At 28.4% G+C, this 17,164-nt stretch overlaps 1 protein-coding gene across 2 annotated transcripts in view; it reads right to left on the reverse strand.

Annotated features, from left to right (window-relative positions):
* Positions 1-17,164, reverse strand: part of LOC107436125 (protein gooseberry) — an 86,393-nt gene that overhangs the window by 33,004 nt on the left and 36,225 nt on the right. For both annotated transcript variants that reach the window (XM_087151626.1, XM_087151627.1), the window contains exons 2-3: positions 16,761-16,933; positions 15,343-15,637 (exon numbers count right to left, since the gene is read on the reverse strand). In XM_087151626.1, the coding sequence (XP_087007752.1) occupies positions 15,343-15,637; positions 16,761-16,933 (468 nt within the window). The remainder of the gene's footprint in view (positions 1-15,342; positions 15,638-16,760; positions 16,934-17,164) is intronic.

Raw genomic sequence — 17,164 nt, forward strand, 5'->3', positions numbered from 1 at the left:
TTTTTTTCCGGTTTTTAAATAAATTTTTTTTTTTTTTTTTTTTTTTTTAAATAAAATGTTGTTTGTTATTTTTTTACTTATTATTTCCCACCCCCCTTTTTTTCATATGTCTATAATTTTTCTTTGTTTTATTCTTCATTTTGAACTTATCTAATGAGTGCTGTTTACTTGCAGCTTAAGCGCAATAAATGAAACCTATTGTTTTTCTTAACTTTCTTAGTGTTTTCTTGTATTTATTTATTTATTATATATATATATATATAACAGCGAAACCTAGAACTAATGAGTCTTTTATTAAATATTTTACAAATTATTTAGCATCATGCTACTGTTCACGAAATACTTAGTCCTTTGTTAGCATTAATATTATAACCGAAATGAGAAATACTGAGATTTCTGAAGAGCTGCCTGTGGTAAAGCTTTAAACTTGCTTAGTACTGTTTCCCCAAAAATCTTTAAAAAATATATACACATAAAAAAAAGTTTAAGAATAAAATTTCACGTAGAAGTAATAAATTTTGCTGGTTGAAAATATTAGTACAATGCCTTGATGCTTTCATCGAAAAACATATTTGGGAAGTCTTGTCAAAAGCAGGATATGAGGATTACAGAAAAAAAGTGAATAAAAATCCTTTTGTTTTCATATCTAAAAATTTCTTAACAACGTGCACTGTTAACACGCAATTCTTTTCTTTTCCTTTTTTTTTTAATCAATGTGTTATATCTTTACATCTCTATGTCTTAACGAGCCATCTCAACGAAACAAAATTCTTTGACCGATCATAAAAATAATATAAAAACCAATCCATGATGCGAGAGGGATTATTTATGAAGTTCATCCTCACTGCGGCTTTTATCCGCTTATTCAATGAAAGGCTTGTGAGTGAGGCCAAAGCGAGGTGTTCTAAGCTCCCGCTAATTATTGAACTTAATCCTGCTTATTCTGTATTTCTTTCTCTTTGAGTTAGATTTTTTCTTCTTTTTTTTTTACTTGCTGACTCTTCACACATCTTAGAACCGTAAAAAGTGAGGATTTACTGAAGGGTTGCAATTGTCGGTAAAATATAAAAATGAAATGAAATATGAAAATTGAATCGTTTTTTATTCTGCCACCAAGGTTGATTTGTTCAAAATCTGACAGGTTTTTATTTATCCTTTCCCCTACCCTCTTTCTCGTCTAGGTTTATATATTTTTTTGACACCTGTTCTTATCTTTCCTTGTAGTTCCGGGGTAGTGAAAGGTGAATGGTTTTATCTTCGAACTTTATTATTTTTTTTATTTATTTATTATTTTTTTATTCTGCAAAATGTCTACTTAAAATTATACTAGTACAAATTTATATAATCAGTAATTTGTTTAAAATAGAAGTATAAATTGTTACGATTAATTAACTATTTTAAACTGTTGTTACATTAAAAGCCTAAATTTTTGGTTTAAAAAAAACATTAATTAAGCAAATATTTATTAAGAATTACTATTGTTCCATAAAAACAAAAAATAGTTAAATATTTTAAATTTTAGTACCATAAAACAATAATTAATAAATGTTTCAAAGTAAGGTAATGAATAAATGTAAAAAAAATATTTCATTAATTAATAAATATTTCCTATTCCTAATCTATAAAAGCATTAATAAATATTCTAATTGTTGCTTCACGAAGACATTAATTAAAAAATATTCTAATTTTTGCTCCATAAAAACATTAATTAAAAATATTCTGAATTCATAAAACATTATTTAATTAGAAATTTCAGATTGTTTCACAAAAACATTAATTTATAAATGTTAATAAAGTTTTCAAATATATCAGTACGTTACTTTTCTCATAAGTCTACTTGTCCTCGATTGCTGCTTTATTTAAATAATAATTAATAAATATTTCAAAGTAAGGTAATGAATAAATGTAAAGAAATAAATATTTCATTAATTAATAAATATTTCCTATTGCTAATCTATAAAAGCATTAATAAATATTCTAATTGTTGCTTCACGAAAACATTAATTAAAAAATATTCTAATTTTTGCTCCATAATAACATTAATTAAAAATATTCTAAATTCATAAAACATTATTTAATTAAAAGTTTAAAATTGTTTCAGAAAAACATTAATTTATAAATGTTAGTAAAGTTTTCAAATATATCAGTACGTTACTTTTCTCATAAGTCTACTTGTCCTCAATTGCTACTTTATTTAAACAATAATTAATAAATATTTCAAAGTAAGGTAATGAATAAATGTAAAAAAAGAATATTTCATTAATTAATAAATATTTCATATTGCTAATCTATAAAAGCATTAATAAATATTCTAATTGTTGCTTCACGAAAACATTAATTAATAAATATTCTAATATTTGCTCCATATAAACATTGCTTAAAAACATTCTAAATTCATAAAACATTACTTAATTAAAAATTTCAGTTTGTTTCACGAAAACATTAATTTATAAATGTTAATTAAGTTTTCAAATATATCGGTACGTTAATTTTCTCATAAGTCTACTTGTCCTCGATTGCTGCTTTATTTTTTTTAACCTATTTTGTAAGATGGCATAACCATGGGTACAAAGTGGTAGGTAAATTGCAAACTCACTACCCAAATTATCAGGCAAATTCACTGCACAAATTAGTAGCAACAAGAAGATCACCCATGGTTCCTAAACTGTTTAATATCATTTAAAAGTTCATTATCAATTGCAAATTTTAATTCTTCACACTGAACAGAAGAATTTCTTTAAATCCTACTTAGTTTTGAATTAAGGCAGTTTTATTATTATGGCTATCTATATAAGTAATGAAGCATAAAATGTGGTAAATATACAAGTAATAAAATATGGAACCCTTGTTATATGCTTTGGAATACTACTTGTAAAAATTCACGTGCTCCAATAAGCATATTTTATGGATGTGAAACAACATATTTTGTATCTTTAAAATAATTCCTTCAAGTGCAAGAATGTCCTACATTTTAGTTGTCTCGTTAGTTTTATTACTTAGCACTTGAATGAATGGAACAATGTTTCGTTAAATTACAACAATGTGTTTAAATTTACTCTTGAGTAGTCATGCTGTCATTACTAAGCATTTCATTAGGCATTTGGGAAATAAAAAATGATGAACCAATTTCGTCTAACTACTCGTCTTATCATGATCTTAATCGACGTTCGTTCAAAATAATGCCAAACAAAACAATACTTATTGAGCTGAAATGAAAGCAAATGGAAATTAGTGGTATGTCTTTTGGAACTTTGTATGTTTTTACAGATTGTACTTGCAAAAATTGTCTTTCAGGATTGAATTAGTATCAAGATTTGATTGGTGACAAATTTTGCTTGTAGCTACCAGAAAGCGATTGAAAATGTTATTGTTTTGGTTTATACAGCTTCACTTGAAAATTGAGCAATCTGCCTAATCGAAAATTAAGCAAAAATTTTGAATTCCCCATTAATTCCTCCAGAAGGTAATATGGCAATTAATTCTGCTTGGAGGGATCATGAAACGAACGAAACTTGCAACCCCGATCATGACAGCTTTTCAGTTAAAATTTAAGCGATTTATTGTTAAGAAAGTAATCGCAATTTTGAATTGACGATAAATTTCCTTTGTCAATAAGATTGCTGCAAATTTTACTCGTAGCTGTCACGAAACGATTGAAACCTTTATTGTTCTTATTTACGAAGTTTCAGTTAAAATACTAACGCTCTAGCTATTCTAAAATGTCCATCCTCAAAGATTATAAGGCGAGTTAGTAAAAACTTTTGCAAAACATATTACATAATAAACCAAATTAGTAAAATGTGCTTCCTAACTTAACATTTATGTTTCAAACTACCGTTTAAAACGGTGGCAACTTATAACAAATTATTAACTTCTTGCATTTTTATATTAAAAGACTGGGTAGGGTTCTCGACTTGTCACAGTTTGGCCTTACAAATAGAAGGGTTGTTAAAAATGTCTAATGTCAAAGGAACGCCAGAAGGGTCATAAGATCTGCGACCCATACAAGACATCTGTTCGAAGGCTAATAATTCCTTTTCCTTTAAACTTGGAAAGGGGGCCATAATGATGAACGGCTTTTCTGAAGTGGAAGAGGCTGACTTTCTTTTTTCTCTTCTTCTTCTACTTCAAGTTTCTTTGATTTTTCTCAGGAGATGAGTTACAACTTCAAGTTTTGAAATTCCATAATGCAAACAAGCCAATAGTCACGTTTTGGCGATTAATATCGATGCCGCTTTTTTTTAAGTACATTTATCCTATCATGATATTATGAATCATCTAGTAAATGACTCATACCAAAGTGTGAAAAGAAATTTTGTAAAAAAGTTATCAACAGAAGTGTTTAAACTGTTCTTTTTAATTAGTTTTAATTGCCGACTCCGTTTAGTTATAAACATTATCATTTTTCATTTCCTTTTTGTAAGTTTCAAAGCCAAATTGAATTATTATTAAAAATTAAATCATTGCAATAAGCCTAATGGAAAAATTAGGCTCCTTGTAAATGACATTTTGCGATTGGAAAAGTCTCCAGTATATTTTATGTAGTCTGATATTTTTAAGGCTCTTTACAATCAGCCTATGTGCTTTAGTTTCATTAATAAAAATATTTACTGAGTCAGCCTGAATTTGGTTCTTATAGCAATGAACCCTATGCTGATATTTTGAAGAAAGAAGTATACTGTATCAGACTAATATTTTTTTTAATTAGCCTGTAATTACTAAGGCTTATTACAAATAGTATGAAATCACTCTAGTTTTGTTAGTAATGATTTTTTTTTATTTATTTTTTTAGCTTAAAAATATTTCGGATCATTGCAATATGCCTAAAAAATTTGAGATGATTGAAAGATGCTGAAAAATTTTTCAATTCGACGACAGCTGCATTGCAAAATGAAGGCCCCGGTTTTTAAAAAGACGTATTTTAAAATTAAGCAACGACGTATCAAATTAAAGGCTTTTCGTGAAATAAAATATTAAATCCAAAGGGCTAAATGTGAAATAATTTTCAAGATAAAATTTATTATAATCAGTTTAGGAAACGCAATAGCGGAAAATTTACATTGTAACGTTACATTTTAAACCATTTTCACAGGATTTATTTTTAAGGTGAAGAAAATCTTTTAGAAAGAAAAAACTGCTTCAATCAAAAAATTTACTTGATGTCTTAAAACAATTTCCTAATCTCTTACATACGTACTCTCTTTTGTACATTTTAAATACAAAATATGAATTTATAATTATCCTACATTTCACTACTACAAAATGCAAAACTTTGAAGCATTGGAAAACTTTTTGACTTCTTCAATTAATGAAATTTAGATATAATTAATAAAGAAAATAAATTTCAATAAACGATTTATTGAAGATTATAAAAAAAATTTAAAATATTTTTATATTATACTATTGCCGCGAGCATTTGCAGATCCAAAATATATTCAATATTTTGGATCTTTAAGGCATTTGGAAATACATGCAATATATATTACTAAATATCATCTACATGAGCATGAAAAATCAAATTATCTCTCTATTTAAAAAAGTCGTAAGCTACTCTACTGACGCTATTTTGAGAGTTCAACTTTTGGAAACATTTTGTTTTGCTTTGCTAAAATTATACGACTTGCTAGAAACTGAGAACTACGAAGAAATGCAGAGGGAATATGAAATTAAAAAAATTAAATTCATTTATCAGTTCAAGAATTATTTTTCCTGTTAACCTTGTAAGAAAAAAATACCATACGGGCCGCTCTGCAGGCCACAGAAATGTAATTCAACGTGATGAAAGGGAAATATGTATCTATGAACTTAATACGATTTATTTTCGAGTTTTCCATTTGTTCCAAAAATTTTTAAATTTTCAGTAGTTTCTTCTCGCTTTTTTTTATTTTATTTTAAATTATGAATATATATCCATTGCTGCTGGAAAATTAATTTATCTCTGTTTCAACCTTTATTTTATGTGTTCAAGTTTGATCTGACTTCAAAAGTAACAAAAAAGTAAATAAATAAACATGAGGGAGTGTGTGAAATTGGATGTTGCAAAATATAACATCTTAACACATTTATATTAAAATTTTCAAAAGTGTAAAAAAAAAAATTATTAACACAAGCATTTAATGTTAACCAATGTTAATGTTCAAAAATGTTTTCCATTCTAATTTATATAATGGCACAAGTTTATCGTAGTATATTGTTTCTTATTGCGTCACGCACTCTGTGTTCTTAAGTTTGATTTGTTTTCAAGTACTGTTGATTGTTTTTCAAAACCAGCTAATCACTCCTTTTTCTACGATTACACTATTAAAAAATGTGCTGCATAAAATTATAACAATTATGATCTTTGCTTATTTGAAAAATATAATTTTATTAAAACAGAAAAATAAATAAATAATAATAAAATAACAATGATGAATGAGAAGCCGAAGTTAGTGAGCTAAGCGAGTAGGAAGCGGAGCTTTCTAGTGAACATGAAAAGAGTAAATAATAAAATTCCCACGTCTGAATCAGATTAGTTTCGCTATGGTTCATAGATCTTTTTAAATTAACAATAATAACGAATAAATAAATTTAAGCAAAGTATAATTTTTCGGAGAATTTTTTTCAATATTAAAAAACAATTTAATTTGCACTAGAAATAAAAGATAAGAGATATTTATTATTAATACTTTCCAGCTGTTTTATTGCACGAATTTTTAATCGCTGAAAAAAATAAAAATTTTATTTTGAATCAACTAACCGACGATAATAATTACGGCCCGACCTAATAAATAGGAAAGTTTGGGGAGGTCCATCCGTGAATTAACATTAGCCGTTGATTAAAAGCCATTAGAGAAATTTTTAATTGATTTTATTAGACACGATGCAATACATCATTTTATTCCTCACGATGCAGTTAAGGTCTACATAGTTAAGGCTGAATGATGGTATCGACCCCTTTAGCCCATCCGTTTTCGTTGCTGATTTTTATCGTTAAACACTGGTTGCCAAGATATCTTTCAGTGATAAAGAAAAAGGAACCATCGATTAAGCGAGTTTTTTGAAGTGAGATTATTTGCTACTATAGAAGTAGCGTTGGATCCTTATAACTTGGAAGCATTCTATTTAATTTATGCGTTATTACAAACTTTGTAGCTTCAACACATGAATTATTAACTACATCTCTGCTTTTCCTTCTCACAGACTTTGATAAAAGTAGAGAAAAACTTTATCGATGCATTTTCTTCTCTTCGTAGAGAAGAAACTTTTTCATATAAATTTGTAGAAAATTCGAAACATCTAAAAGACTAGGAAACTATGAACGCGTAGATTTTTCCCCAGAAGAAGCTTTGGATATGCTTTTTGTTGCTGATTTTTATCGTTAAACACTGGTTGCCAAGATATCTTTCAATGATAAAGAAAAAGAAACCATCGATTAAGCGAGTTTTTTGAAGTGAGATTATTTGCTACTATAGAAGTAGCGTTGGATCCTTATAACTTGTAAGCATTCTATTAATTAATGCGTTGATGCATACTTTGTAGCTTCAACGCATAAATTATTAACTATATTTCTGATTTTCCTTCTCACAGACTTTGATAAAAGTAGAGAAAAACTTTATTGATGCATTTTCTTCTCTTTTTCCTATTTAATACAGGAAAATTCAAAACTAGGAAAAAGCTTAAAATTTACAATTTCTTCTCTTCGTAGAGAAGAAATTTCTTCATATAAATTTTTAGAAAAAATCCAAACATCTAAAAGACTAGGAAACTCTGAACACGTATATTTATCCCTAGAAGAAACTTTGGATACTTATAAGCATTCTATTTAATTTATGCGTTGATACATTCTTTGTAGTTTCAACGCATAAATTATTAACTACATCTCTGCTCTTCCTTCTCACAGACTTTGATAAAAGTAGAGGAAAACTTTATAGATACATTTTCTTCTCTTTTCCTATTTAATACAGAGAAATTCAAAACTTGGAAAACAACTTAAAATTCACAGTTTCTTCTCTTCGTAGAGAAGAAGCTTCTTCCTATAAATTTGCAGAAAAATTCTAAACATCTAAAAGTCTAGGAAACTCTGAACACGTAGATTTATCCCTAGAAGAAACTTCGGATATTTATAAGCATTCTATTTAATTTATGCTTTGATACATTCTTCGTAGTTTCAACGCATAAATTATTAACTACATCTCCGTATTTCCTTCTCACAGACTTTGATAAAAGTAGAGAAAAACTTTATTGATGCATTTTCTTCTCTTTTTCCTATTTAATACAGGAAAATTCAAAACTAGGAAAAAGCTTAAAATTTACAATTTCTTCTCTTCGTAGAGAAGAAATTTCTTCATATAAATTTTTAGAAAAAATCCAAACATCTAAAAGACTAGGAAACTCTGAACACGTATATTTATCCCTAGAAGAAACTTTGGATACTTATAAGCATTCTATTTAATTTATGCGTTGATACATTCTTTGTAGTTTCAACGCATAAATTATTAACTACATCTCTGCTCTTCCTTCTCACAGACTTTGATAAAAGTAGAGGAAAACTTTATAGATACATTTTCTTCTCTTTTCCTATTTAATACAGAGAAATTCAAAACTTGGAAAACAACTTAAAATTCACAGTTTCTTCTCTTCGTAGAGAAGAAGCTTCTTCCTATAAATTTGCAGAAAAATTCTAAACATCTAAAAGTCTAGGAAACTCTGAACACGTAGATTTATCCCTAGAAGAAACTTCGGATATTTATAAGCATTCTATTTAATTTATGCTTTGATACATTCTTCGTAGTTTCAACGCATAAATTATTAACTACATCTCCGTATTTCCTTCTCACAGACTTTGATAAAAGTAGAGAAAAATTTCATCGATGCATTTTCTTCTCTTTTTCCTATTTCAGAGAAATTGAAAACTAAGAAAAAAACTTAAAATTCACAGTTTCTTCTCTTTGTAGAGAAAAAACTTCTTCCTATAAATTTGCAGAAAAAATCCAAACATCTAAAAGACTAGGAACTTCTGAACACGTAGATTTATCCCTAGACGAAGCTTTGGATACTTATAAGTATTCTACTTAATTTATGCGTTAATATATACTTTGTACTTTCAGCGCATAAATTATTAACCACATCTCTATTCAGTTTTTATGAGAAAAAAAAAATTTAGTAAAACTCTATGTTTACATTATCTTCTCTTCTTATAGTTTCTAAGCTAACTGTTTTATATGGATTTAAGTGTAAATTCCTGTTTTTTTCTCTTCCTTGAGTTTCTAATAAAACAATAGGAAAGTTCTAAATTCATATTTTCATTCCTTCGAGTTTCTGAAAAACTATAGGAAAGATCTAAATTCATAATTTTTTCTCCCTTCTAATTTTTAATATTATAAGTTGATCAGTGTCCTCTCAAAACTAAAAATAGTAAAACTTCTAAACCGATCTCTGGAAACTCCCTGTTTTACCTTTCCATTTTTTTTAAAAAAATGATTTTGTTACAGAAACATCATGAGATTTCTGTTCTCAGAATATTAAATTAGAAAGGTAAAACAATAAATTTTCAAAGATCCGCTTAGAAATTCTGGAATCAGTTTTTTTTTCTATTTATTTATTTTGGGAGGGCGCTGGTCAGCTTAGACATTTGGAATACTTTAAATTCGTATTTTATTTTCCTCCTCCAATTTCTGATAAAATTAACAAAAGAAAACACTATATTCACATTTGGTTGCGCAGTTTACTTTTTTTTTACATCTTACAAACTGATGCTTAAAATAGTAATTATGAATTTAAAAAAATGCTCTCCAATGAATTAAAAAAAGGGAAGGTAAAGTAACAGTTCCTAAATAGTTTTTTTCTTTTTTTTTATGTATAAAAGAAGTGAAATTCCTTTATTTTTATTTTTAATTTTCTTTTAATGGGTCTTTAAATAAAGCTAGTAAACAGCTTCGCACTCCAGATATTTGCAAACAACTTGTAACTAAATACTTTCTCATATGCTGTTAACTAAATCCTTAACAAGCATAACCTCAGCATATCTTTCAGCACAATTAAGCATACACACTCCTGAAGAGGAAAAAAAAAACTTCATTTTCTGTGGCGCATAGCAAGTTGAGGAAGTAGTATTTGTTAATAAACTTCACTCCAGAAGTATCATATTTCAAAGTTTACAGCTCGCCTGTTGCCAGCTCCCCAACCCCTATTACACAGCTTCACCTCTAGAGGGTGAGAGTTATTAATGAATTTTCCTCACCCCTAGAAGTTAAAGCCATATTGTGTTTCTAACATCTGTTGTGAAGATTATATACAATGACAGCTGTAAATACCTTTGGAGTTACAAATTTTTCACCTTTTGCCGCAATTTAAACTATCTACTCAAAAGTCTAATTTTTTCTTCTTGTAAGTAATTTTTTAAACAGTCTTCTTTTGATTTTTGTTAAAGAAAATTTGTATGTACAAATCTAATCGTACATAGATTAGATTTACACCTAAGAAAAAAAATTTTTTTTAGCAAAAATCAAATGAAGAGTGTGTTTAAAAAATTATTCATTAAAAAAGATAATTTTAATTAGTGTGCCATTATACAAATATTTATTTAGTTTTTGAAATAATATAACAATGCAAAAAGTTAGGTTTGATACAAGATGTACCCTCACAGTCTTTTTTTTTTTTTTTTTTTTTTTTTTTTTTTTTCAAATCATCGCTGTTTTGGATTACAATCACATATCTTTCGTGGAAGACATTAATAAAGTCCTCTTACTAGAAAAATCTGAGGATATAGTCACATATCTACTGCGTTGTCAAGTTTTCTTTCAATGTAAAGACAGTGATGACAATTACATATTTGCTGCAAAAGACATTAACAAAGTTCTCTCTCAGGATAAGTCTGTGATCAAAATCACATATCTGCTGTAGAAAACATTACCAAAGTTCTCTTTGAAGATAAATCTGTGATCATAATTACGTATCTACTTTGGAAGACACTGCCAAAGAATCACAAAATTACAGTAGCTATTCTCATCTTTTCAAATTCAAAGTAATCTTTTGAACTGCAAGTGGTTATCCTATTCAATGAAAGATACCGGAGAACTATAAAAATTTACGATCCTGATTGATAATGCTTGTCCGAATTTCGGCCAACAAAAATTTCAACGTGAGATTTCTTGTGTGATTTCACTCAGAAGAAAACTGTATAAGTGACAAAGACAAATGTAGATCAACTGATTGAATTGCTGAATACTTAAACTGTCTGCATCTTTTGTGAGATGAGCTATTCAAAACATTATCGCCAATACATCACACAGTTGTGAAATTTAGCGTGAAAGAAACGATGGTTTCATGCTGTGCAGAGAACAAAATCTTGAACCCATCAATAACCTTTAAAGCGTTTATTCGGATTATTTCTTTTGCTGTTCGCAATAAACCGAGAAATGGAGGATTTTCCAAACAGTCAATCCCGTTATTTTAACTGAAAATCGCAGATGCATGAGAATGTAAATAATTTTAACAAAGTTATTCTGCTTTCTTTGCTTCACCTACATTCCAATTATTTTATAAGACTTTAATAAATTTTAACATTACTTTAATACAAACTTTTTGAATCTATATTTTGAGTTTTTAACGAATTATTAAACTCAAATGTAATATTTCCAAACGTTAAGTATCAAGCTCATTTTTAATTAAATTATAATTATGTAAATTGATTCAGCCAAATTGGCAAGTAAAAATTAGAAGTTAAATTTTCTAAATATGAAATGTGTGCAAAATTAATCGAAGCGAACTCACAACAGTAAATACTTTGCCCCAGCGCTTTTAGTTAAATTTCTCCTTTAGCGTTTTCATATTTACGCCAAAAATTTTTGAATAATTGATTAAAATTTTTCAAAGAAAGTTAGTCATATTTATTGAATTAGTATGTTGGATAACAAGCCCTTTCTATTTTTTAATACACCTTTTTTTAAGTTAATAAAAAGAAACAAAATTAAATTTAAAAAAATGTGATATCATTAAATAATATTTTAATTTGTTTGATATTACTTTTTGTTAAAAAATTTTATTAATTTTTGCTTTTCAACAGTGTTATAAATTTCAATAAGAGCAACATTTAAAAATATCTAAAAGAAGATTTGGATAAGTAATAAAGAAAAAGGGGCTAAAGGTTTGAAGCTTGCATTACACTGCTTATTTTATTTTATTCTGAATATTTATAAATTCGTCTTATTTATATAATAATTAAAAGGTGTCATTAAAAAATTACTACAAGCACCAAAGCACATTTCAAGCTATAACTGCAATAAAAGTTGTTGTTTCATGCCCCCCTGGTCCAGGAACGCTTAGATCAGGTCCATGATACTATGGTAATAAAAGTTTCCCATATTTTTCAAATGTAGTAAATACAATGTTCTTTGAACGATGTTCTTTGAAACGAAGATCTGTTCAAATTAAACCTAAATAGAAAAATGGCTTATGCACGTGCAAAAAGAAAAATAAATTAAAATTGCTTTTTTTTCATTGAATAATAAGTTTTTAATTTGTATTATAGATGAAAACACCAATTAAGCTTTTGTAATAAAAAAATCCTTATATTGCACACTCCAGTTAATCCTTATATTGCACAGTTATTCCTTATATATCCTTATACTATAATAAAAAAAAAATTTAAAAAAAAATAGGTCGCGAAAACATTTAAGAACATAGCCCCTCTCTGTCTACATGAGCTTAACTTTCTTAGACAACAACAAAGCTAAATTCAGTTTGGCTTTACTACCTATAAGAATGCAACTGTCTTATTCTGTCTAAAATATCAAATACATGGTATTTAAAGCATTCAAAATTAACAACAGTTTAAAAATATGTAGTTATTTGAATGGGAAATAAATAAATAAATATATAAATTAGGAAATAATTGCGAATTAGTGGAAGAGTACCTTTAGTTAGTTTGCATCATTGATGTAATCTTAACCCCTACAAATAAAATATGTTCTATACTCCAATTACAACTGGCCATTTGTTGATAAGATGACAAAGAATATCTGATGGAAAAGCATTTAAGTCCAAAGCTGTTGTCCGTTCTGACCTTAACCCTCTTAGGATGCAACAAAAACGAAATTCCGGTCGAATGCGCGTGAATTTAAATGCTTTTTAAATTGATGTAAACATCAATTTAAGTACCCCCACAAAAAACTACTACATGCTCCTATTTTAACTGGCTATATGTTGATGAAATGACAACAACAAAAAAACTTGAATGCAAAATCAGCCCAAAGCTGTTGCCGGGCACGAGTTTAAGCCCTCTTAAGTGACATTAAAATGAAATTCCAGTTGGTTTTACCACCCAGAAGAACATGGCTGAGTCGTGTTGTCCTAACCCCAAATACTTGATATCATTCAAATCCTCAAAACTACCACTTTCCGAAAAAAGGTGGTCATCTAAATGAGCAACAAAGAAACTTAAATATGTAGTAAAGAAAAGAAGAACAGAATTCCATTTACGAAAATCGTCTGCGGAAAAAAAGAACAAGTTGAAAAAAATTGCTTAGCTAAAGAAGTCATCATCCGTCAACAATAACACCTTGGACAGCGCTAATATGAAGAAAACATCTCCACTCCACACCCAGCTTGGAAATAACCCCCTAATTTGCTTCGAACGTTCCATTTCACAATGGATAACCACCCCACAGAATGAACAATTTACAGCGGGGCCACAGAATATATGCGACCACACATGCGGTTGTGGCATTGTTGATTTCAATTCGAATTCGAAAGTCTCTTTCTTTTCTAATCCCTCGCCACAAGCATTGGAATATAACTGTATAAAACCAGTATGTCACGAACCAAGCTTTACATTCGAATTAAGCATGCCCCAGGCTGATGTTACATGAGGATTATTATGGGTTCTTTTGTGCTGTAATACGTTAGAGGTGATGGCGCAGAAAAGGGCAAAATAAAGTAGTTTCGCAATCGTATATTTTTTTCCCCTGATCCCTCTCTTTCCCCTTTGGTGGAAATTTGAATTGTATTAGCTTTCCCAGTTGCATAGTTACAAGCTTTGCTGTTATTTTGTTTATCATTCTAAAAAAATCCAATCCAGAGGTTAGCAAAATGCATTTAACAATTTAATATTTTTAAGATATTGAACGTGAGGTTTTCTAAAATTAAATGAAAAAAATTAATTTTTTTTTGCACAGTATGAAGAGGATTAAATCATACATTAGAATAGAGCTTTTTAAGCTTTTTCTGTTCGATGGAATTCCTTTTCAGACCGAAAAGTTTTCACGACATTACAAAAAAATTAATATATTTTACAGGCATAGTGCTACTTCAGAAAATTTTACCTTCTTTTGATTAAAAAATACATTGTATTCTAATAACTTCACACAGAGCTAACAGGTTTTAGCCACATATTAAAATATTGTTTCATAAACTTTTTGTACTCAGGACCCTTTTTCATAGCGAAATTTTTACTCTCACCAACGAATATATAGATTTGTTTCATAAATATAGTTCTTTGCTAAAAAAAACTTTTCGCTGAAATTATTAAATGAAGTAAAAAATTAAATTTTTATTGTAAGAATTTTTCTTACTGTAAACAGGTTTTAACCATACATTAGAATAAGGTTCCTTAAACTTTCTTTTCCCCTTTTATCTCCGAACCCATTTTAAAAGGAAATTTTTGTCTCTCTCACGATTTTGTAGACGTATTTTCTTTATAACATAGAGCAATATTCAATAAAAATAAAATTAAATAAATAACTTGAAATTCTTTAAGGAACTCGCTCTTTAAAAAACTTAATGCATAGAACAAGTCTTTTTTTTTAAAAAAAAAAAAAACTCGAATTTTTTAGCTGTAGTACTCAACTGCATAATTGAATCATTTTAAGGAATATTAGAGTACAATGTACAGTAAAATAAAATTTACTAAAATTTATTTTTCGTATGAAAAACGAATTTTATAATTGTGTGCAATGAACTAGTAAAATCATATTTCCCAGATTGCGGCTAACCCCTATATTTCGGGGGTCAGAAATTCAAAATTTTCGATTTACAAATAACGTACCGAAGCGGCTGTTACAATTCTCTAAACAGGAACCTTCTTCAGAGCCATTTAGACACCGAGGAAGGTTCTTATTTATAGAACCGAAACTCCATATCTGTAATTTATTTGAGCATTATTTACATCGTTTTAGGCTTCAATGAACATTTGAATTGTTCCAAATTCATAACCTATTTTGTAAGGTGCTAACTAACTGAAGCGAAGTTCAACCAACACTGGCATCTACCTGAAAACCCTTAATTTTCCTTTGTTTCTTTCTGGTAACTGTACATGGTTTTGATAAGTACTTCAAAAAAAGTTTATGGAAAACTTAAAGTACTTACATGACTTTTTTGAAGCCAGAATGCCATCAATTGTGTGTTTATGACCACCGGTACCTTTTTGGTTTAAGTCCTCAGTTTTATCAAGTTTATTTGTACTTAATGCAGTGTTCAGAAGTTGTGCTATTGCATTTTGGTTTACTTTATGTTCATAATTTGATTCTTTGGAGATCCTTTGGCGAAGTTCCCAGCTAAAGCAGTTTGAATTGTCTTTTTTACACTCTTCCTTTTGTTCTGAATCACTCGGAGTCTTCCCCCTGTTTCCTCCAATCACACCGGGCCTTATACTTCCAGTTTCCTTTAAAAAAAATATAAAAACTTGATTAGGAAACAGTGCTTTTAAACGTTTTCACCATATTGTAAAAATAAATATTATATATTGAGCTTTTTGAGTACCTTCCTTACCATGCATTTTTCATTCTATAAAGTTAATTCCTATACCTATGTATATAATTATATATAAAAATATTATATAAATATTATATAAATATTCCTAATTACCCATAAAATACCTTATATACTATAAAGATATTCCTAAATATCTACATAATTATAATAAGCGGGAGTCACAAATAACGAAATTATGAGATAAAAGAATCCCGGCCACACAAAATAAAATTAGGCTTTAGTAAGATATAAAACTGTAAGTTAAATTTCAAATCTGCGAAATGTAATCGTTTCCTATTGTTCATTCGACTTGTCTAACTTATGAAACAGCATTGGTTATGCTAATTTTTTTTCACCACAATTCGTCAGATTTTTATGACATATTTCTTATTGAGTCAATTGAGTTGATTCTATTTTTGGCAAGTTTTTTTTTAAATTGATTTTTCACTTACCAAGGAAAGAACAACGAATAAACGATTTGAAAAATAGCGTGTCAACAGCACTTTAAAATTACATTATATATTAAGAGCCATGGCTTGAGAATATAGTGCATAGTACTCATAAGTCAAAGCAATCATAGTCTCTAGAAAATCTTAATGATAACCTAAAGGTTTATAAATAAATATCATATCCAAAACTGCACTCATGAGTCATCAAAGCGATCTCATACTGAATGAGATCAAATGAACTCAATAATGAGTATCACATCCAAAACTGTACTCATGGGCCTGAGTAATCCCATGCTCAATGAGTACATATTAACTCATTGATGCAATAACATATCAAAATAGATTTGTATTACAGACTAAATCTTGATAGAATTTTAATTAAAATTTTTTGGGTTTTTAATTAATATTTTAACTAGTAAACGACATATCATGCCTGAAACTAAAGCTTAGTAAATATTACACCTAACAGTCAGATGAGAATTAATGTTAGCATAATTAAATGGCAGAAACTGTTCAGCAATTTTATCGTTGCCATTTGAAGATGGTTAATCAAATAAATTCAAAAAATGAATTTACTTTTAGTACCTGGTATCGATTGAGGATTTTGGAAACACAGCCATGAGAAACTCTGAGCTGTCTGCTGATGACGCAAGGACGGATTCCTGCTGCTGCCATCTCAACAATTCGTAGTCGGACATGGTTCGGAAGAGGTCGTCCATTGATGAAAACACCCCCAAGTTGATTAACTCGACCTTGACCTACAAGGAATTAAAATCATTTGAATAAAAATTAAATAAATTATTAAAATGGATTATTAAAAAACATCATTTTGTTGGGTTGTTTTGTATAAAAAATTAAACTCCAAATATTTATAACAATATTTATTCATTTAGTTTCCTTTGAATCGATCCAATAATTAATGAATCACATTTATTGTTAACAAGTAGTCACTCTGTATCAGGAATAATAAAAAATTTAATTAATTATTT

This window comes from Parasteatoda tepidariorum, chromosome 9 (genome assembly GCF_982258835.1).
Source record: "Parasteatoda tepidariorum strain Cologne lab strain chromosome 9, Ptep-v5.0, whole genome shotgun sequence".
In the NCBI taxonomy this organism is placed as follows: Eukaryota; Metazoa; Arthropoda; class Arachnida; order Araneae; family Theridiidae; genus Parasteatoda; species Parasteatoda tepidariorum.